The sequence below is a fragment of the Rhineura floridana genome, chromosome 6, assembly GCF_030035675.1.
Source record: "Rhineura floridana isolate rRhiFlo1 chromosome 6, rRhiFlo1.hap2, whole genome shotgun sequence".
NCBI classification, from domain to species: Eukaryota; Metazoa; Chordata; class Lepidosauria; order Squamata; family Rhineuridae; genus Rhineura; species Rhineura floridana.
Genome location: NC_084485.1, coordinates 109,621,560 through 109,644,819, shown reverse-complemented (window position 1 = coordinate 109,644,819; position 23,260 = coordinate 109,621,560). Strand labels below are relative to the sequence as shown.

At 41.6% G+C, this 23,260-nt stretch overlaps 1 protein-coding gene across 1 annotated transcript in view; it reads right to left on the bottom strand.

Moving 5' to 3' along the window:
• Positions 1–2,089: 2,089 nt before the first annotated feature.
• Positions 2,090–23,260, bottom strand: part of LOC133387829 (interferon-induced protein 44-like) — a 45,776-nt gene continuing 24,605 nt past the window's right edge. Inside the window, exons 6-10 of the mRNA XM_061633460.1 lie at positions 11,652–11,804; positions 9,917–10,088; positions 8,584–8,684; positions 5,150–5,375; positions 2,090–3,954 (exon numbers count right to left, since the gene is read on the bottom strand). Of these exons, the coding sequence (XP_061489444.1) occupies positions 5,163–5,375; positions 8,584–8,684; positions 9,917–10,088; positions 11,652–11,804 (639 nt within the window). The 3' untranslated portion in view covers positions 2,090–3,954; positions 5,150–5,162. The remainder of the gene's footprint in view (positions 3,955–5,149; positions 5,376–8,583; positions 8,685–9,916; positions 10,089–11,651; positions 11,805–23,260) is intronic.

The following is a 23,260-nucleotide window of genomic DNA, read 5'->3' as shown; positions in this document are numbered from 1 at the left end:
TTCTGTTATGCCATTATGTTAATCTTATGGATAATTTTTTTTATTCTACTACCCCCTGTGTGTGTGTGTTTATTTTTAATATTGTTTTAGGCTTCTTAGATGTGCAGCAGCCAAGGCCAGCACCTTGTAGGAGTTTTTTTTTAAAAGTAACTGAAATGTAATTGTAGTGATTACTTTTGAGAAAAAGTAATCAGTTACTTTCAGAGCAATTGTAATTGTAACGGTAATTACTACTTTTTTGGGCCAAGTAATTGTAACTGTAATTTATTACTTTTTAAAAGTAATCTTCCAAGCTCTGCTCTTATCTTAAATCATCCCAAACAGGCTTCCGTTGGCTTTCCTCTTTTCTGGTTAGCTTTACCAGCCCTTCTTCTTCAAGCTACAAGTAGTTCTGGGTACTTTGGGGATTGTCTGCACTATGGGACTTTTGTGAGATGAAACGTGCATTTTGAAGTATCCATTACATTCAAAATATATTACAATCTGTAAGGTAACAAAACTTTTTATTCATAGGTAACTCAATGCATCACTTCAAATGAGCAAAAGATGGTTCACTGCTTTTGGGGGGGTAGATGGGAGGATTATAGCCTTTTTTCCAGGTAGTGGGGCTCCCGGTATAAGGACTGAAGTGAACAAGTGGCAAAAGGGGAGAGGGAATAAATGTGAAGGCTATGGAAGTTGAGTATAGATGGCAGGAGGAGTGCATTAACATTCATCTTTCCCAGCTATTGACTCATTCCCTCATTTCCTTTGGAAAAGAGTGGAAAAGGTTGTGTGTGGCAATATGAAGGCTAAGCAGTTTCTTCTGCTATAGTTACCTTCCCCCCCTCACGTCTCACTCAATAGGGATGGGCAAATCTGTTCATTTTGGTTTCTCATTTTTCCAGTCTTAAATCCAGTTCTCCATACTTCCATATCAATTTGCGAGTTATTTCCTTTAAAAAGTGCTCATGAAAATTAATCAGCAGTGTGAATTTCTCCTAGTATACACATTTTTGAATGCGATTTTTGTCTAGTATGCACATTTTTTTTAAAGCAATTTCCCCTAATATAATGCCTTTTTGTATGTTATTTTCACTAACATATGCATTTTTGCACACATTACTTGGCTGGAGAATTGCACTGCAAAATTCAGAGAAGTGCAAATTCTGAACAATGGCGGTGTTTGCGTATGCATATAGTTTTGTAAAGTTCGGATTAGGAAGATTCACCTTTCAACACAATCAAATTTTTCCCACATCTCTAACACACACACACACGACTCATTCTGACTTGAGTGGTGTTTTAGAGTAACTCAAAATTAGCAAGCATTGGCATGATACTCCGCCTGAGGCTTAGAAATGATTCTTGCTGCAGCTGTTCTCTGAGCCCTTTCTAGAGAGAAACAACAAAAGGGGCAAACAAAACATGTGTAATCAGACAAATACCCATATTTAGGCTTCCTCCCGAAAATCTGAAGTAATTAGAACACACTTCTCACACAACTGCCTATGAGCACTGCCCAAAGTCTGCTTTAAACAAACAAAAAAAGCAAAGGACCGCTGCTGTTGACTATTGCATGCATACTGGATTTAAAAAATGGTTGGGTAGGAGCAGCCTGTCCAAAGCTCCTTCACTGCACTGTGTGTGTGTTTAGAGAAGAGCCTGCTTGCAATCTTGCTGCTCCTCCATTCCTCCTCCTCACCTCTAGACAGCTGCACAACCAATGAGAAAGGCAGCACCAGCTGTTCTCCATTCTGTAGCAGCAGAAGGCAGCTTGAGAGGGCAGAGGAGGGGGAAAAACTTTCTTCAGAGTCAGTATATTGGATGCTAGAGGATAAGCAGCATCCCAGATTTCAAAAGAAAAAGAGGTTGGAAAAAAAGAGGGCAGTCCTCTAGAACAGAGAACATCTGGCCACCCTATTTTCAGATTAAATCTTCTGGCCTCTGAAGGCATAGCGATACTTATAATCTCATGTAAATGAAAGATGAAGTCCGGCATCCTTTTAACTGGTGTGGCCTTTTTGCACGATGATGTAGCTAGGGATAGGAAAGGAATCCACGTTAAACAGATTTAAACATGAAATTTGCTGGTTTCCCATCCAGTTGAGCTTTATTAATATCAGACTGCCTCTTACATCGAGCAGGGGCCCTTCCCCAAGAATGCCTAAATTGACCATTCTGGTATACTGTAACAATCTCAAATAATTATATAGTGTTAAGAAACAAAACAAAACAAAAATTAGCTCACTTGATGAATAATGGCATGTGAATCCATTAACATTTGTTCTAAGAAACCCAGAAGTGAGAACAATGAAACTGTAGTTAACCATAGCTTTCTGCCTTTAATTCTCTTATATATTTTTCTCATACATTAACCTTATACACAGGCCCGCCCTTAGCATGTGCAGGGCCCAGAGGAAAAGCATAGTTGCCCCCCCCCACATTCTTTCAATGTAACAGACAGCTATGAACAGCTTACAAAACAGTATCATTTCAAGACCATTCATGGGAAGGAAAAAGTCGACTGTGGTGCAAATTCAGAAGTCTGACCTACAAACTCCCAAGCAGCGCAAAATGGTGGAAGACATTCGCCCCAGTTAGCCCCAGCCCGGGGGGGGGGAGGCAGCAATAACCTACACTATTTATCCTTTGAAGGAATGAAGCTGCCCGGTGGTTTTTTATTTGCTTAAGAACCAGCCACTTTATTCTGCTACATACATGTCTGGGAGGAAAGAAGTGAGAGAGTCCAAAGCCCACACTTGGGAGAAGATATTTCAAGAAAAAAATAGGCCTTCATGTAACCAAGTCTGATTGGTTACACTGGTGTCATGACCCTTGATTGGCTTGACCATGGAGCCAACTAGAAAAACCTTTTCTTAAAATAGACTATGCCCAAGTACAATCTGTTGAGATGGGCAGTGAACAGATGGGGAGGTGTGAAATGGCAAGGATTCAATGGCCACCCCTCCAAAAAAAAAATCCCTTTACTAGACTGAAAAATTTCACCCTCCAAATTTGTCTAGACCTATTCTTCACAAAATATACTGATCACAACAGAGACACTCATAGTTGTTAGACAACTAAGGTATATTCAAGATAGAACCAATGGGCCACATGTAGTCATGCTGATTATTTTCAATGAATAGGGCTAACAATAGATAAAGCCCACCATGACATCACCCAGATATGAGGAAGAACCACAGAAATAGCTACCAGGTCACTCCAGGTGTAAATTGGCCTAAATTTGCTTTTATATTGGCTGGATACTATGATTGTCTACACACCATCAGTCGGTGCACTCTTGATGATCCACTATGCTATTTCAAGGGTGTGTGTGTGTTTTAAATAGGCTTTGAGGCCTTTTTAAGCTGGAGAAAGCCTCTTTTAGTTTTGCAGGGTGTAACCTCAATGTGTATTGTTTGTGTATTGTCTTAGAAAGTGTGAATTATTTATTTATTTATTTTATTAGATTTTTATACCGCCCGACTAGCATTAGCTCTCTGGGCGGTGTACAATAGAATATAAAAATACAAAAACATCTCAAAATCTCATAATAAATACAGCATAAACATATGTAAAAACAAGGAATCACCGCCTGGTCCCCGTTATTAATCTGGCCGCCGCATTTTGGACAAGCTGTAGCTTCCGAACTGTCTTCAAAGGCAGCCCTACGTAGGGCGCATTGCAGTAATCCAGTCGCAAGGTTACCAGAGCATGTACGAATCAGGTAGGTTCGCCTTTAAATGCAAACAGAATCAAATTCCTCCCACATCCCTACTGGCAACCCCATGGTAAGCATCATCCCAACCCCTCCTTGACTCTTCAGCAAATTTCTTCCTTTTGCAAATGAGACAGAAAAAAAACCAGCCTCATATTGAGAGAGCAAAGTTGTTTATAAAAGTAGGGGTCAGAATTCAGCTCCGCACTATTCCAGGCCATGCCCTGTGACCTTGGTAACATATTGTGGCCCACCTACGAGACAGAAGTAAGATGAGGGATTGTGTCAAAGTAAAGAATACACATACAGTACATACCCCAAAGGAAAACAAACAAAGGATAAATTGAATGCATTCCTTAATAGACTAATAAAAAAGATTTAAAGAGGAGTTTGTTTATTTATTAGGAGTTATATAAAAAGCTAGTAAAGCAACTGCATATAGCTTTTAAAACCACTCTGTGAATTGGACAGGGAAGTGATGAACCCACATCTGGAGACCAATTGGAGATTTACCATTTTCTTTGGAAGAAATTACGTACTTACTAAACCATTTTGCAATTTTATGACTTTGGGATTTGCAGATATGAATGTCTTCCAACGGTGTTTCTGTGCAGAACACCTAATAACAGTTCAGCTTTTTTTTAAAAAAAAAAATCCAGCTCTCTTATTTTTCACTTTGACTTAAAACAACAATTGTGATTTTTTTCCCTACATTATCTGCAGGTTGGGTGTCTGTTGGGGGCTGTTTTAGATAAAGGCTTTCGCTTGCCTGCTCTGTTGCTGATTCTTGGGCCTGGTTGTCATGCCACCATCCAATGCTGGGCTCGCTTGGTGCCCACTGCCAGCAGCCTCCTTGCCCTGCTGGGCTCCATTTGTAGATGAACTACACCCCCTCAGCTTGCGCGCCGGAGGGAGGGCGACGTCTTGCAACCCGCAGCAAGCCGCCTATTTACTTGCAGCCCGCCGTGGTGCGCATGCTCTTTCCCAGGTCACCGCTCCCGCTACGCTACAGCAGCTGCAGCATAGCGCCCCCGGACCTCCAGCAGGCACCTGAGCTCTGGTGCTGCCCGGCCAAGGCTGACAGCGGTGGCAGTGGCAGGAGCAGGACAGGCGGCAGCAAGCACATCCCTGTCGAGAGACTGCCACCTCCTCCTCCTCTGGTGGCACCACCCCTTTATTGTTTGCACCCAGGGCGGCCCGCTCCTCCGCCCCCTTGGTACACCACTGCGCAGATCGCCAAGTGCGGGGCCCCCCCAAAGTGCAGGGTCTGGGGCAACTGCCCTGCATCCCGGTGCCTAGAGGTGGTACTGCTTATACATACAGTAGCAGTGAGACATTGATCCCAATATGTAAGCATGTTTGAAATCTAGAATGGCAATTCCCAACAAAAAGAATAACCTTGATCATTTTATTAAAAAATCAAAAACATGAACCAGAAATATAACTGACTTCAATAAACATATCAATACTCAGAGTAGTAATCCTTCCTGGAATTTTTGTCTGAAGGGACACTGTCAAAGTTGTCAAAGTAGGATTCAGCTAGACGCAGCATCTGCCTCACAGCCATGAGAATCAAGATATCAACATCATCCTTAAGCTCCAGCTCTGAGGAATAGTTTTTAACAGGAACTACTTGAGACAAAGGGATGCCGAGTTTTGCTTCAATTAACCGCATCTGTGTAGGAAATAAAGCTTAATTTGGTACCAAGAATACTCTATTTTTGTGCCCCCTTGGTTCCGATAGAAGTTAATCCTGACACAAGCTACTGCTGGTCTTATTAATTAATCCATTCACTTTTATACATGATATTTGTATGCTGCCCCATAACATAAACTTCTTTGGGCAACTTACAGTAAATAAGTGCGAAACCATTTCTGGGCCCAACTTAGAAGTGCTGTTTTCAATCTTTAAAGCTCCATATATCAGGGCCCAAATGGAGCCTTTCAAGCCTATATCACCCTCAGGACTCTCCTCAGGCCACATACCCTCCCAAGCCGCACCCCTCACCCCTTGAGTTATTTTGCCTGTCTGGAATGTATTTTTGAATTCTGATAATACTGTTATGAGCATGGGGGTTGGGATGGATGATTCCTGTGGGTCCCCTTTCCAACCTCTGATTTGGAGACTTGCGCCTGGGGGGAAAGAAACTCGCTCTGCTGGTCAGGTGAGCTTCTTTTGTTAAACAAATCAAGTGGCCAGATTTGTGATGGGATTATTGGTTGCCCAGCAACTGGTGAATGGGCCAGGGAGACCCTTTTGTCATTGAAGCTCTTCTGGAGAGCATCCCCCCCTTCCTGGAGCCCAAGAGAGGCTTGTAGTTTTAGTGTGTTCTAGAGAATGGCTGGGGCTGCAGGCAGGCAGAGAGACTGACTCTCTGCACCATGGCCCTTGGGGTGCCTCCTGTAACATTGATGGGAAAGGCTGGATATTGGACTGCTGATGCATTGAACCCCTCCATCCTTGAGCTCAGGTTGGAATGTGTGTAAATAAATAAACCATATTTCATAAAGACACCGCAGTCTCCTCTGACCTTCTTCCCAAAGGAAATCAAACCCTGGAGGAGCGCAGGGACCCCCGAAATCTCACCGCTCGGAGATTGGGGGAGGCGCGCAACAATACTTCTTGTTGGCCTGGATGGAGGAGAGAGGGATGTGGGAGTGTGAAGAAGCTAGCCTACTGTACAATGGTAAAACTCTGTTCACTTTTACCTCTGGCACTGCTCACCACTGGCATGTGGCCCCCAGAAGGTTGCCCAAAAGAAAATGCGGCTCTCAGGCTCAAAAAGGTTCCACACCTCTGCCCTAAACAGCTTGGAACCAGGTTACCTGGAAGACTGCCTTCTTCCTTATATATCTTAAGAACCATAGGATTTTCTTCAGAAGCCCAACCCTGAGTTCTTCAGTCAAATGAAGTAACATGAAAAACTATCGAGAGAGGCCTTTTTGGTAGTGGAAGCCCAGTTATGGAACAGCTTTCCCTGTTCCAAGAGATGAACTTAACAGTAAGGATGGGGGAGAATATCTGCTTACTTGGACTTAGTACCAGATTTTAACTGAATCCTACAGTCCATGGGCTTTTTGGACTGGCACTGGTTTCTTGTGGTGGGCCATAGCTGTAATCAGCACGGCTTTTTTCCCCAAATCTTCCCCCCGATTTTATGTAATTATCTCCATAATTACGATCACTATTATCCATTAACTTCCATGGATTTACATAAGCATTTATGTTAAAAATTAAGTATTTTTTTCACCACCAAAAAAACAAGTGCAAAATCAAGTGGGAACAAAAAAAAAGGCGGATCGGTATTGAACAACAGACTATTGGAATACAAGTGGATCAGAACTAGGCAGCAAACCCCATCCCTACTTAACAGTTTACCCAGGCCTTTAAAATAATTTATGAATTTTGGGTCTCCCAGTTTTTAAATCTGTGTTTTAATTTTAGGGATGGGGCGGTTTCTTTCATATTTATGTATTGTGTTTTATGCTTTATGTTTTATTTGAATGGCTTTTTCTTATTTATTGTTAATTGCCCAGAATAATTTATCTTATGAAGCAGCACAAAAAAGCCAAAAATAGTTTTTAAACAATTAAAAATTAAAAACAAAATCGGACATAAAAAGCCATAAAACCAAAACCTGCAAAATACAACAAAAGCAAAACTCATCCCCCCACACACACCCAGTGTTAAAATACAGATTTAAAAGGGGCACAAATGAGTAAGTTATTGGCTGCATTCAGATATCATGCACCATGATTTATCGTGAGAGGAATGGTCTGGCCTCCCTAGGTAAGCGTGCTGCTCCCTCAGCTCTGGCACAACTTTAAAGAAGAGTCTGGAAATCTTTGCTTCCAGTTTCAGTTAGCCACAGTTAGTGTTATATCCAAACTCTTAATTGTAGTTAATCTAGACTAGGGTTGTTAGAACAATGTAAACCAACCCACCAAACCATAGCTAAAATTAATGCTGTGCCAAACCTTTCACTAGCTTTTTTGGGGGGGTGGGGTGGAGTTGGCAAAATATAGGGGCCTTTGAAATGACCGGGGAGGGGGGACACTTTGATTTCCCAGGGGAGTGGTTGGGTGTGCAGGGTTGTGTTTACCTTTTTGACTACACAAGGTGGCTGAAGAGGTCCTTATTTAGCTCTGCAATGATTTTGAAATGTAGCCTACAGCTGTGTGACACTCTTTACACAGAAGCTTCCTTGCCTGCAGTATTTCTGAACTCCATGACTGCACAATATTTCATTATCACCTGAGCATTCTAGGAAGTGCTGTAGGCAAGAAGGCCTATGCAGAAGAGTCTCATGCTGCTGCCAGTATGAGTGGGGCTCTTCTAGAGTTTTAAATGTTTTCATACTTTTAGAAAGAAATAAAAAAGCCTATTCATGTTTGCAGCACTCTAGGATAGTTTTCTGGCATAGTTTTCGCCCTGGTTGGAGTGAGGGTGTTGAAGGAACAGGAAGATGTTGGATCCAAGTATCTCCCTGGCCCACTCTGAAATGTTTCCAATCTTCCTATGGCATCTATCTTTTTTGGCCCTACTGACATCAGAGTGCATACATTAGTAATGCAAGGACCACAGAAATTCCAGGGGGGGGGGAATGGAACCTCCCAGGGACCAAGTAATGCAGGCTAAGCGTGCATAGGATTGCAACCTAAATGCAGAAAACACCCTGAAAATGAGACTAGTGATCTATGTTCAGATTACTTATTAATTCCATAGGGCAGCATTTAAAGACATGCTCTGATGAGCTTTCATTACATAAGGAAGCAAAAATGAAGGGGGAAAAAAACATGGTCACTACAGATTTACCATATAAAAGTATTTTTGCCTATTCAAAACAATTCAATTAATATTCAGAACAATAACCCCAGTTTACCTGTTTCTGAACAGCCTTGCTTTTATATACACATGACATATCTTCCTCAACAGCAGGGCAGATTTCATCCACTTTAGTTAGTATAACAATCTGTGGTACACCTGTAGGAAGACTAGGCTTAGAAAAAGAACCCCAAACAAAACATAGTTTTTCTTTTGAGTTGTGAATAACCATCACAGTTGTTCTTTTAGCAATAAGCAGAAAACTCTTTGAAGCCATTTTTAAAAAGTGAATATGAAACAATTATACTCTCAGAGAATATTGTCTCAGAGAAAGACCTCTAGGGATCCTATATACAAATTTGTATACAGAGTCTCATACTTTTGAGAGAAAATTGGGGGAGTTGATCTTGCTAGTGAACTATCCCTCAATGTGTTTGAAGGCTAATGGTCAGAGCTCTGTTATCAGATTTGTCCGATAAAGCAGGTGAAAGGCATGGCCCTGTGGAGGATTCTAGCCCTTGCTAGTAAAATCTGCCTCCAAGGGCCAAAGAACCACTGACTGACAACTAATAGGGAGAAGATACAATCTGAAAACTCATGCCCGTCTTGATATGCACAACTGCTTCTACCACATTTTAATATTGGGTACATATGGTCAGTCTGTCATTGCATCATAAAAAAGCACTAATCATCTATCTTTGAGTAGGTGGTCAACTCCCCTATGGAGGGACTTCCCTGTGAGGAAAGATTGCAGCATTGGGGGCTTTTTAGGTGAGTAAGAGGTGACATGATAGAAGTGTATAAAATTATGCACGGTATGGAGAAAGTGGATAGAAAGACGTTTTTCTCCCTTTCTCATAACTCTAGAATACATAGGCACCCAAGGAAGCTGAATTATGGAAGATTCGGGACAGACAAAAAAAGTACTTCTTTAAACAGTACATACTTAATCTATGGAATTTGCTCCCACAAGAGGCAGTGGTTACCAATTTGGATGGCTTTAAAAGCGGATTAGATAAATCCATCAATGACTACTAGTCATAATGGCTATGATCTACCTCCATAGTCAGAGGCAGTATGCTTCTGAATACTAGTTGCTGGAAACCACAGGAGGGGAGAGTGCTCTTGCACTCAGATCCTGCTTGCAGGCTTCCCACAGGCATCTGGTTGGATACTGTGAGAACAGGATGCTGGACTAGATGAGCCACTGGCTTGATCCAGCAGGCTCTTCTTATGTTCCGATCAGAAGCACTAAATCTCTCAGGATGGCAAGATAATCAATCATCTCACAATCAATGGTCAATGTTCTATTTCAGTAGGACATTACCATCCTATGTGGGCTATGAAATATTGGTATCATGCTGCTCAAAACATAAATGTAAAAAACTGACCTAAGTTATTAGCCTTTCGCCGAATTTCTTTCAGCTTTTCTTCCAGCTTTTCAGGGAGGATCTCAACCTTGGACCCATCAATAATGAATGCAACACAATGAATCTGGTCTTTCAGAGTGGGATTCCTGATACAGCCTTGAACTTTTGGGTTCATAGCAGCATACGGAGTAAACTGAAAGGGGAAAAGGTAATAGAAGTAAAAATAGAGGGTAAGTAGGACAGAATCAGATTTCCATATGACTGTGTGTGAGAAGCAAGGATGGGTGAACCTATACACAAAAAACATAGCCCCATGTAGTATTGATAGGGGCAGCCATTATTTTGTACATACAGTGAACACTTGTACATACAACTATACAACAAATGACATGCAGTCAGTTCTTGCACCATTTTTAAAAGCATTTAACCCAGCAAGGCAGAAGTGATGCACTTTACAATGGCTCCAAGCAGCTTTACAATGTTAATACAAGAAAGAGAGAGAAAAAGCTCTCGATGCACATCATAAGTTTATGCCAAATGTACCTTTCATCTCTGTAATACTTGTAATTTTGTATGTACATGTATTGTAAGCTGCTTTGGGAGCCCATCTAGGCTGAAAAGTTAATATAAATATATTAACTAAATAAGTACAATGGTCAAACAGCCCTCAGAAAGATTTGTAGATCTGTGAACTAAACTGCATATCTATGTTCTGTTCCAAGATCTGGTTTGATGGGATGAATGAGAGGGGTTTGCAGCAAATTCCAACCTGGATCGAAATTCTCTGACATACCTAGCAAGAAGTCTATCTACCAATTACTGTAAACATTTACTCTGGGGGGGAAAAGAACTATAGGTAGACACAAACGAGATCAAATGAAATGAAACAAATGCCAAAATCATTTGCAGTTTTGCCACTGGACAGGGAAAGAGGAAGAAAGTCTCACACAATATGTTCCCATGTCCTATTCCATTTACTCTGTAACTAAGCCTAAACAAGTGTAAATGAAACAGTCACATAATCCTTCCCCGTTTCTCTCTAATTCCACTTCCCTCCCCTTTCTCTGATGTTTCTAGTCTTGAATTTTAGATGATAAGCTCTAGCGTGGCAATCTTTTTCTTGTACTCTGTAAATTCCTGTGTACGCTGATCATGCTACATAAATGATGACAACAGAAACTTAATACCAAATGTAGGAGGACCTGGATTGGTAGCGTGCTTTAGCCATTGTGCTAATCCAGTACTAAAGATGCTGTTATGGCAAGCAATTTCCTTCATTCTCAAGTCACCTCCCCCCAAGCCTTCCTCTGCAGACATTTTAGCCACCATTTAAAATCAAGCAGCAACAATGGTGTCACCATGATTCCACTGACTTCATTTTTGGCTGAGTTCAAAAGTGTTAACCTGGAAACACTGCTCTAGGAGCAGTTTACCACATGGTTCCAATACTTATTACTCCGAAAAAGAGTTTTGATGGCATGGGGTGAAATTACCACCGCCCCATAATGAACCACTTCACACAGACAACTTGCCACATGGACCAGGGTTCAAGCAATTCTGTTTTCAAGCATGCATGTGTGCAAATCAGTCCTTAGCCTAGAGAATCACTTGGAAAATAAAGCTGTGGCTGCTGGGGGGATGATGGCAGACTACAAGAATTTTGATGTCCACATTACTTAAGTAAATCAGAAATGTAAAACAGATTCCTAAATGATCATCTCAAGATTTGAAATGAGCATTAGGCCATTCATCATACCTGGTACTGATCAGGAACATGGCCTTGCAATAAGTTGTGCACTTCATCAATGTCCAGACCAGCTCCTTGTTTTTCTTCTAGTCCCATGGTGTCACAGAAAATGATTGGCAGTGGGTCTCCACATCTTCCATTTTTAATTCGATAGGTCCTATACTATTTTTTTTTAAAAAAATGCAAATAACCTTGTATTGAAATATATTCCTATTTATTCTCCTTTCTTGTTTACATATGTAAACAACTATCACCTACTGCTATGAATGATAATTTCTTGTGATTTTTGTGAGCCTGTATAAAACCATAGAAGTTCCATTGCAAGATTTATTTATTTATTTATCAAAATGTATACACTGCTTGATTGTGAGAAACCTCTAAGCGGTTCACAAAAAACATTAACATTGTCAATAAAAACAGTTTAAAACAATTAATTAAAAACACTTTAAAAATGAAGACAAATGCATTAATAAGACAAATCAACATGTTTATATGAAGTAAGTTGTGAGGCCCAGATGAGGGCCTACCTCATTTTAAGCCATTTAACAGAGAAGAAAGTCTCCAAGGAGAGGAAGAGAAACACAATTTTTGATGACTCGTTATGAGCTATTTATTTATTTATTAAAAGTATATCCCACCATTCGTCCCAGAAGGAGCCCAGGGCGGCAAACAAAAACACTAAAAGCACTTTAAAACATCTTAAAAACAAAAGACAAAACATTTTACAAAACATAGTAAAACAAAACAGCTTAAAAAACAGCTTTAGAAACAGCTTAAAATGTGATCTAGTCATCATAGTGATTCTTGTGAGAATGTTTTGGAAACAGCCAAGTCTGAGTGTTATCTTCAGACTCTGCAGATGTCATGTGGAAAACTACCAGCTAGCCTGGCCCTGTTAACATGCTTAAATTCTTGGAAAGATAGTAGCCTAACAACCTCAAGGTCTTCGCACATATCACTTTATACTAACATTCCACAAAATGAAGCGCTACATATTATAGAAACCACTTTAAATAATAGAGAAGACCCTTTCTTACCACCGACCAATTTTATTTGTAATTTAGCAGAAATTGCTTTGACAAAAAACTTTTTCAGTTTTCAATCAAATCTGTACTGGCAGATATCTGGGACAGCTATGGGATGCAAGTTTGCCCCAGAACTGGCAAATCTCTATATGGATTATTTTGAAAATATGTACATTTTAACATCAAAAAATGTATTTTTTAAATATATTTTGGCTTATAAAAGATATTTGGATGATATTTTTTTCATTTGGAAAAGAAATGAAGCTGATCTACATAAGTTCCATACATATGTCAATTCTCAACATCCATCTATTAAATTTGAAATTAACTATAGTAAGTCTCATATTAATTTTTTGGATATCTTAGTAAAAAAAGAGAACAATACACTTATAACATCTGTTTTTACAAAACCTACTGATGCCAATTCATACCTTTTTTATGATAGCTTTCATCCCAAATATATTAAGAGTAATTTACCCTTTTCTCTTATGATAAGAATTCGAAGGATTTGCAGTGATCTGAAGGATTTTGATGTTCAGGCTAATTCTCTCATACAACTGCAACAGAGGGGTTATCCAAAGAAGATTTTAAAAAAGGCCAAGTATAGAGCAAGAATTAAGGATAGAAAGGACTTACTATCAACTAGTATCAGCTGTGAGAAAAATAATAAAGAAAAAAAAGACAACAAATTACTTATACCATTAACCTTTGATGGTTTTAATGGGAAGATACAGAATATTATTTTAAAACATTAGCATTTATTGGAAAACATACCGAAGTGTAGGGAAAAACCCAGATTTGTTTTTAAACGTGCACCAAACTTGCAGGATCTTTTGGTACATTCAAATACTCAGGTGATACCCAGGACCACTACCTCCTCCTTTATATCAAATCCACCAGCAGGAAACTTTCCATGTGGTAATTGCAGTGTGTGCAATAATAACCATAAGACCAAATATTTCTTTAATTTGTCAAAAAATAGGAAATTCCAGGTTAGAGAATTTTTTAATTGTAACACACAAGGGGTTATCTATGGTATCACATGCCCTTGTAACCTTTTTTATGTAGGTATGACTACCAGGAAAATCAAGATTAGGATATGTGAACATAAAAGTTGTATCAGAAATATGAGACGTAATGCCCCCTTAGTCAATCATTTCATCAATCAAGGTCACACTGAATTTGATTTATAATTTTGGATTATAGAAAAAGGTAAAGGAATAGTTAAAAATCTGAACAATTTTCTGTTAAGAAGGGAGTTATTTTGGATCCATACTTTAAAAACCATAAGTCCATATGGTCTCAATGAAGAAATTAGTTGGCTACCTGTCTTATAATCTAAACTTTTTTATGTTTATTTTTATGTTTATGTTTATCAATTTTCTTTTTCATTTAAGATGATTACAATTTTATGACATAGTATTAAAGCAGCAATATAATTGATGTATGTATTACACTTAGCACTTGTTTGGTTTTTTTAAAAAAAATTCAGTATGTATGCAGCTTCGCTTACCTGCGCGAAGCTCTGGGGAGCGGTAGCACAGTTGCAGCCGAGGGTGAAGCTGCAGCAGCCATTTGGAAGAAGGGAGCGTCGTGCGTCGCACTGTGATGACGCGCGACGTTCCGTGCGGAGGGGGCGGAGCTAAGGGCCTATTTAAGCCCGCTCAGCCCCCTCCGACTTCCTCTTGGCTCGCAACGACGAAGAGAGGAAGAATGACGGCATGGGACAGACGGAGCTACTGAACAGCGAGGGACAGAGAGCGGCGGCCATTTTCTGGCCGCATGGTCGATGCTTGGGCCTGATCAGCCCATTTAAGGTTGCAGCCACGAGGGCAACGACTGTTAATGCTGCTGCGTGGCTGCAGGTGGCCTGGTGGTGAGGCCTGGCCAAGTTAAGCAAGATTACACAAACATCCTCCCCCCTATACAGGGAGGAGGGAGTGGATGTTAAAGAAGGATTACAACCACATACATTTAAATATTACGCAAGTATATTTAGGCAGTTAAAGGGATAGAGAGAGAGAGAGACGCATCCCTGTGGGTTGCTGATTTCTCCCCCCCCCCATAAAAGGGGAAGGGGGTGAAGGTAATATAAAAGTACCACTTAGATATATTGAAAATTTACATTCAATATTAAACAATTAATGATAAACAGATATGAGCCCAATGCCTCCTAAGAAGGAGAGAGTTGGGCCAAAAGGGGCATGTGCCTAGCCAGCAGGCCTCGTTAAAAGGGCCTAGCGGGCAGGAAGCGTCTAGGCTGATAATGGTAAAAGAAAGAAACACATTTATAAATAAAGTAAAATACAATAAACGTATCAAGCTAACAAACATGCTATATATGTATTTGGCAACCCCTTGCTGCCTAGGCCTTTAGGCATTTAAAACCACACACACACCCTTAGCCCAGGGCAGATTGTGGGAGAAAAGGTGGTTTAGTGTAGTGGTTAGGGTGTTGGACTGCGACCCAGGAGACCAGGGTTCGAGTCTCCCCAACTGCTGTGAGGCGCATTGGTGACCTTGGGCCAGTTACTGCAGGCTCAGAGCAAATTATGGGAGGAGGCTGTGTTATAACAAGATTCTTTACACTTTACACTTTTTACTACAAGCCAGTAAGACAGCTGCACAGGCTTTTCGAGCCTGCCAACACAGGCCCTATTTCCCCCTTTGATTGCCAAGGCTGGGTGTGAGTTCAGCCTAGGTAGGGGGCACAACACAGTGAGAGATGTGGGTGAGGCCCTGGCAGCCTCTATTGGCAATTGTGCGGGGCTCTTTGATTAGGCTTACAGTTTTTTTCCTAGACCTGGGCCTATATTAGGTTGCAGGTACTTTATTCTATTAATTTATTATATGGTGGCTGTTGGGGGATACGGAGCTCTTGGCTAAGCTTCCGACTTCTTGCTAGGCCCAGGAATATATTGGGTTGAGGTAATTAATTCTATTATCATTACATTATATGGTGGCCTTGGTGGGGCCGGGTAAGCCTTCTGGGACTTTGTGCCTGTCCTATTTAGATACTAGTGGTGTGCACAGATGACAAGGTTTTGCTAGAAAATGTCTAAATCACCATAACTTAGTTGACAGTGATCCTTTTTCAAGTGTCAGTGCCACGCTAATTGTTACCTCTGAGACAGAAGTTGCATTTATTTGAATTTAGTCTCGTATGAAAAACACAGCATATGGCATTTGTTGTATTAAAGAAGGACATGCAAACTTCTGCATGGAATTGAAGGTATAGCAGATTATAATGTGACTTGATGGGAGGATAGGAATAAAAAGGAAAGCCAGACTGCTTATAAGGCTCTTATCCTATTCCAGGATCTTAGACTTTACTAAAGAAGGGGCTGCCTTGACAGGATTTTAGATTCCTGTTGACATAGAGGCTGCCTTTTAAGTTCCAGGCAGACTCTTCACCCTTTCCTGATGATTTTGTAACAACAACAACAACAAACCTTCTTTGTTAGGATTTCTGATATCATTTACCTGCAGTCATATATAGCATGCAACTTTTATATTGGCACTTCTATTTTGATATCAGTTACTTGAAATCAGTGTAGCATGCACATTTTGCATTTGAACATTTATTCTTATGGTTGTTTGGAAACCCGCTAGGAGAAAGCAGCAGTGGGTCCAAATATTGGTGACAGCAGCATATCCTCAGTCTCTGTGCTTTAGGGGAACTGGATTAGCTGCCATGGAATAGTAGTTGGTAAAGTGTACTTACTCATAAATGATTTACTTCCTTTCTTTGCAGAAGGATATGCACTGCAGTGAGATATTAGGCCGGAGGCCTTCAAGGGGGTAAGAGGAAGCCCCCAGCTTAAGCTGCTCAGGGACATGTGCCCCTCCCCAGTTAGACTTGAGGTACTACAAACTTCGCTTACTGGCTACCCGGTTTAAAGGGAGGTTTGTCTGTATTATGGTGTTTTTCTTTTGGTTTCCTGATCCCAGATTCCAACTCCCGGCTGGCCTTCAGGGCATACAGACTTAAATCTGTCGTAGTTATGGCCCTAGGATGCAGAGAGCATATTACACATGATTCACCACCAGTCCTGTTTAAGGGGTCAGGCAGTGATGGGTTTATACTGGGTAGTCTGGGATAGTGCGCTGCACTTCATTCAACATGGTGCACGCCTGTGATAGAGATGCCTTATGCATTTTATGTGGCAGAGCATTATCTATGGACTGCTATATTTCTCACATGGAGTGCTTCAGCTCCTTCTGGGGGGGGCAGTCATGGCTTCCAACTCCCGGCTGGCCTTCATGGCCTACAATCTTCAATCTGTTTTAGTTATGGCGGTAATTGCCAGGGACAGAGTGTAAAGATGTACAGTTGGGCAGAGTTCTTGGCCCCTTCTTGGCCACCCCAGTCGGCTAGGGCCTTAAAAGGCAGTCAGCAAATTACGCCTGATTCACAACCAGTCTTATTTAAGGGGTCAGGCAGTAACGGGTTCATACCTGATAGTCTAGGACTGGTGCTCTATGTTTCATTTAACATGGTGCCCACATGTGGCAGAGCATTGCCTATGGACTGCTATATTTCTCACATGGAGTGCTTCAGATCCTTCTGGTAGGGGGCAGTCAGGAGACAAGTGGACTCAGAAACAGTGGGGCACTATCTGTATGATAGGCTGTTCATCGGTAGGGCGGATTTTGGGGTGCATGTTAGCACCTGAGGTCACAGCTTATAGTATGGATATGTAACTGGGGGTTCCCTTGAAAACTGGGAATATGGAGGATCCTGCCCCAGTGTTCACCTTTCTGGGTATCAAGATTGGCTCTGTGCCAGTGTTCACCTTCTGGGTATCAAGATTGACTCTGTGGCCCAGGGCTGCAAGCTGCACAGGGACATGCTTTAACTGTTGCAGATTAGGATCCTGGAGTTTTTCCACTTCTAGCTAAGGCACAGGGTTTTTGAGATCATTGCATGGATTTTAGGGTCCGGTGCATGTTGGCTGGGTGGGCTAGGGAGCGCCCAGCTGCCCCGATCACCACCGTCCTATATCTCCAGAGCTTTTAGAGAAACTCATGAGCCAATGGTAAGCAGTATGCTCTTCCAGCTACGAAATCCAGCTATTTCAAGCAGTGTCCCTTACATTAATTTTTGGGGCATTTCGAATTGGAGGTGGTGGATGGGTCTAAGTTGGACCAGTCACAGCGCACCCTCTTAATTTCAGATATCAACATGAAAGCAGGCAGCGCTTACCTCACATTACATAGGTCTAAGACTGACTAGAGGGGCAGAGGACGGACTGTTATTTTAGCTCCTTCCTGTCGGAAGGCAGAGCTGGGGTCCCAATCCCGGGGAGCTGGATCCCAGAGAGTTGGGAGAAGAGTATTCGGATGGATGGCAGAGGGAAGGGGGAGGAACTTCCCCCCTTTGGAGCGAAGACGAAACAGAGGAACTGCCAGTGATAAGGTCGCTTAGCGACGGGGAGCCTGAGCCCTCCCTGGACATTCTCACGCCTCCCCCTCTTTCAGGCTCAGAGCAAGAGGGGAAAGAGGGAGGACTGCTCACAGCCGAAAAGCGGGGAGGCAGTTTACCATCAGCTCCTCCCCTATCCCCCATCCTGGAATCGGAAACTTCAGAAGAGGAGGGGGTGATGCTTCCCCCCTCACCGTGCACACGCAGACAGCTGAAAAGACAGGAGAGAAGGGGGGGAAGGCGGGCAGTACCTGAGGGGCAGTTAAGGAGGAGCGAAAGATTGCGCGCCCGTTTGGCCCCTTCTTAAAGAACAGGCGGGAAGAAGTCCCTTGCTCTGTCAACTTTCTCCCAATGCCACAGGACCTGTATCCCTGTATTGCTTCATGAGAAAACGCAGTCTTTGTTTGGACATTACCCTAATAAAACACGAATTAACAACAGCCGTTGGTCTGGTTCCTGAGTCACATCCTGGGCCTGACACTTCCCCTTTGCCACACATTTGCCCAGTGCAGGCCCTGCAAACCTTTTTGATAGCTAGAGGAGCAGGGAGTGGATATTTATTTGTTCACAGAAACGGTGATCCTCTCACTAAATATCAATTTTGGGCACTTACTAAGAAGGCTCTGCACGGATTAGGAACAGACCCATCAATTTTTGGGACCCACTGTTTTAGAATTGGAGCAGCTTCCACAGCAGCAGGGCTGGGTTTCCCACAGGCCAGGCTGCAAGCTGTTGGAAGGTGGGCTTCTGGGGCCTATAGGAGTTACGTCCACCCCATGAGTGGGCATGGTAATTCGGAAGCCTAATGGCGTTGCCTTGTTTTGGCAGGTTGCCGGAGGGGGACGGAGTGGATGCGCATCCTAATCTGCAGCCACAGCATGATTTTCTGGGCGGGCCGTAGGGCCGCGTCGTCTCAGATGGGCTCGCAGCTGGGGCTCAGTCAACGAGCTACTGTGCAATGGCTTGGCCGGCGAGGGATGTGCTGGGATGGGCTCCTACCCACCCTGTTCCGGCAAGGGTTAGTGCGTGACGTTCCGCATATTTTGGTCATTCACTTCGGAGGTAATGACCTGGGTTTACTGAAGGGCAGGGCCCTTACTATTCAAGCATTTAGCGACATGCACGTTATAAGGCAGCATTGGCCTTCGGTTTGTCTGCTTTGGTCAGACATACTGCCACGCAGGGAATGGTGTGGAGTTTGGGACCCCAGGAGGATAGACTGGGCACGTAAGAGGGTCAACCGACAGATTCGGTTGGCGCTTCTTGGGGATGGTGGGTTGCCCATTCCACACCCGCTTATACAGCATTCTAGGGTTGAACTCTATAGGGCCGATGGCATTCACCTGTCGGACACAGGGAATGACATCTTTTTGCAAGACCTGTAGAGGAGTCTGCTGGAATTTCTTCTACGCAGTGGGGAAAAGGGGATTAAATAGAGATTTGTCGCCTTTTTGTGGCAGTAAAGTGCGGGAGGGGAAATTAGTAACGACAGCTAGGTGGCCCCCTTAGGCACCTTTCAAGGTGATTGGTGGTTCCGGAGGCCTGTCTCTCAGAGTTTTACGGCCCAAGGGCAGGATATGGGCTGCTTTTGGGGCCAACTTACCTCATCCACCTGAGGGTTCTACAGCCCCAGGGGGTGGTGACGTGGGAAGGCCTCCCTACTCACCTACAAGGTGTGGCCGGGGCAAGGCATAAGCAAGAGGGGGCTTGCCCCTGGCCCCAGCAGGGGCTGGTCACCTGAGAGCTGTAGGGCAAGCTGCTTGCCTATAGTTAGTTCCCGCACTTAGGTTTCACCTCTGCAGGTCGCTTTAAACGTTCTTGTTTATAGTTAATAAAGTGGCCCTTTATTCAACCATAGCTGCTGTTGTCTGCGTCTTATTTCACCTATCGACCGCAAAGTATTACCCTTTGTTATATTTCTTTAAGAAAACTCACACAGATGTACTGGTGTTTAGTAATTAGGCCTTCTGGCTTTAATTTGTATAAAAAGAGCATCAACTTTGCCAAACCCTCATATAAAAAATTTGTGGACAAGAACAATGTGTTAAAAGCATTAATTGCAATGTAAGTCTTTTAAAAAAATAAAAAAAATTCTTTTTTATGTGTAAAAATTCTGTGATATTTCTTTGTATTACTTTCTTTTTTATGTGTATATTTATATATTTTACAGAATTCATTGGATACTGAATTATATTTGATTCATGTTGTGAGCCAGTTTTATAGTATGTATATTTTATATTATATTAGATTCTTTCTAAAAATATATTTTTTTCATATTAAGACATAAATTATATTGTGCTGTATACTTTTTCTGTCTTTAAGGCCATTGAAAAAGACATTTTGTGTCGAAACACATCTGGCTGAACCATCTTGAAAACATCCTCACCACATTAGAATTTGATTTCTCCTACTAATCTTGTTCCATATCAGAAACTATATTCATATTTATGTATTGTCTTTGACATATATTTTTGAAAAAAACTTTTTATGTTTGAATTCAGATATATTCTGTTATATTGATGCATTCTTGGTTTATTTCACCTTATTATAATAAATATTTTCAGGATTTATACTGCTACATTCACCTTAATTTTTTACCTTACATTTTCTTGCCAAAGCAATGCTCTATAAAGCCAGCTGTACAGATCCTTCATGCACTCTGGGAATTTTGCGGCTAGTAACCCTGCTGGCCTTCTCCCTTGCAGAGAAAGGTGGCAAGGTGCCAAGTAGGAGATGCTAGCACTTGACAAAGTCATAATTTGCTTTGCAATATTCAAAATAATTTGAGAACATTGCAAGTTAATTGAGCAACCATAAATAGAGCAAATTCAAATTAGCTCATTTATATCAGTTTGTTTTGGTTTGGCTTTTTGCACCTCAGTATACAACACTTTAAACAAGGGATAGCCAACATGATACCTACAGATGTTGTTAGAAAACAATTGCCATCATCCCTGACCATTGGTCATGCTGGCAGATACCGATGGAAGTTGTTTTAAACCAATCTATGTTGAATCACATGTACAAAAGACCGTTTTTCTTTTGGACTACCCTTATCTACAGGTTTGCAGATTTAAAAGGGTTGTGAGACATAACCTCCCTTTGCAAAATCCACACTGGTTCATCCTTAGGAAGATTTCTTAATCATTCTAAACTTTATCACTCCTTCCATTCAGGTTCCTTGGAGAAAAGCTGAAGTCAGTTGCACGTTTGTAATTTTCTTGATTACACCTGAATACTTGGAATGAATGGCTATACTGACTACCAATCTTCATGCAAGAAGGCTGATTTTTAAGGATTATTTTAATTGATTGTCTAGTAATTTTAAATCTTATTTTACAAAAAGTCCTCAGGTGAATGCCATCCATCCTCAATGACCTGTTTAAGCTGTCTGTTAATTCTACAATTTCATTCTCTGTCAATAGCCCTGTTCAGGAGTAAAGGGAAGAGTGTGTATGAGCATTCTCGCTCCAACCTGTTGCATTTCCACCTGTCTTCCCCCACCCCTCTGTCTGGGCCTTATCAGGAAGAGCTGCAGGCTGAGTCGTGCTGCTGCAGGGATGGGACTGTGCTGGGACCATCAAGGGGCATGCTTTTCCACCTGTCTTGCCCCCCACCCCTGCTCTTAGTGACATTTTTCTGGGGACTGTGCTTTACCAGGAAGATGAATGCTTTTGGTTTGCTGTTCCTGTTTTTTAACTTTTATGTTATTGTTAGTTTTTATTGTTAGTCTCTTAATGTTTTGATGTTTACATGTTCTGCTTTGTACGTCGCTTAGAGTGGCTGACAATTCAGCCAGATAAGTGACTAATAAGTCGAATAAATAAACCCCTCCTCTGCATAGCTTTCTGCATGTCATGTTCTAGGATGACTATCTACAGAGATGAAACATCCTGTACTCATGGATGCTTTGACAAATTTTGCCCTGGCAGTGGTAGCTGGTGGCTCCATGTCAGTAAGGCAATGGAATCTGGTCTGGGGTTTAGTCCAAACATTCAATGATCTGTCCGATGTGCTGAAATATCCTCCCAATAGTTTTAGCACTATGACACCTCCTAGAAAGTTCAGACTAAAATCCAGAGAGGATTCCACTGCCTCACTGACATGGAGCCACCATCTGCCACTGCACCCTGGAAAAGCAGGGCTCAAAAATGTTCAGAAGCCTTCAGGAATACAGGAGCCTTCCTTGCTGCGGACTGTGTCCGGAACACATGGTGAGTGAAAAATACAAGCAGAGGGGATGAAGGTGGTGTGTTCATGCATGCTCTCTTCTCCCTGAGTGTTTTGTTAAGCCCTATTCAAAATGCCTGAATAGGACTTTGATTTTTATATAGGAACACATTTTTTCTAAGCAATCTATGAAAATAATGGCTTGGTCATCGGCATCTCCCCAATGTCTTCTGCAATGAAAAAAGATGTAAAGATTCATTAAGCTTTTCTTCAGCTTGCATCAATTACATGGACAAATATGAGAATATGGAGCATGTCAGAAAACTACCAAATAGAGAGTGATCATCAATCAGTGAATAGTGTTTAGAGAGAGGGAGAGGTTGGCCAAAACAACATCAGATGCCTACTCCAATGGGCAACACCCTTTGCCCACGACTAGATTATCCAAGATCAACTTAAGCCTTAGTGAAGGCCAAACTACATGTTACACTTAATGCTTCTCCCTTTTACTTTAAGAGCTATATATTGTGATATAAATAATAAAGATATGTTTATTATTACTTTTTCATTCTGAACTTCAAGCATAACAGTTGGTTTTAGTTTCAAAAAGTTAAGGCCCTGTGAAGGAAAAATGAAAATAGCAATACTACATTCCACTCTCTGTCTCAGTTCTTTGTATTGAATGTAAACCTTAATACGAAACTGTTTCAGGAAGTACAGGAGACTAGCAGACCTTGCCTTGTTGCAGTAAAAGGGAATTACTTCAATGACTCATTTAATAAGCATCATTGAAGCAATTTCTTTTTGCTGGCAATAAATCTGTGTAAACTAGGGATTGCACACTTGTTGGATATTACATGTGGATAACCATACAATTGTACAGCTTACCTACTTGCATATACTGGTTGAATGTATGAACACCTCTTGTGTGACTGTAATTTTAAAAAGTTGATTTAAAAAAACCTTGATTTTAAAAAAATAACAATTTACACAATCCA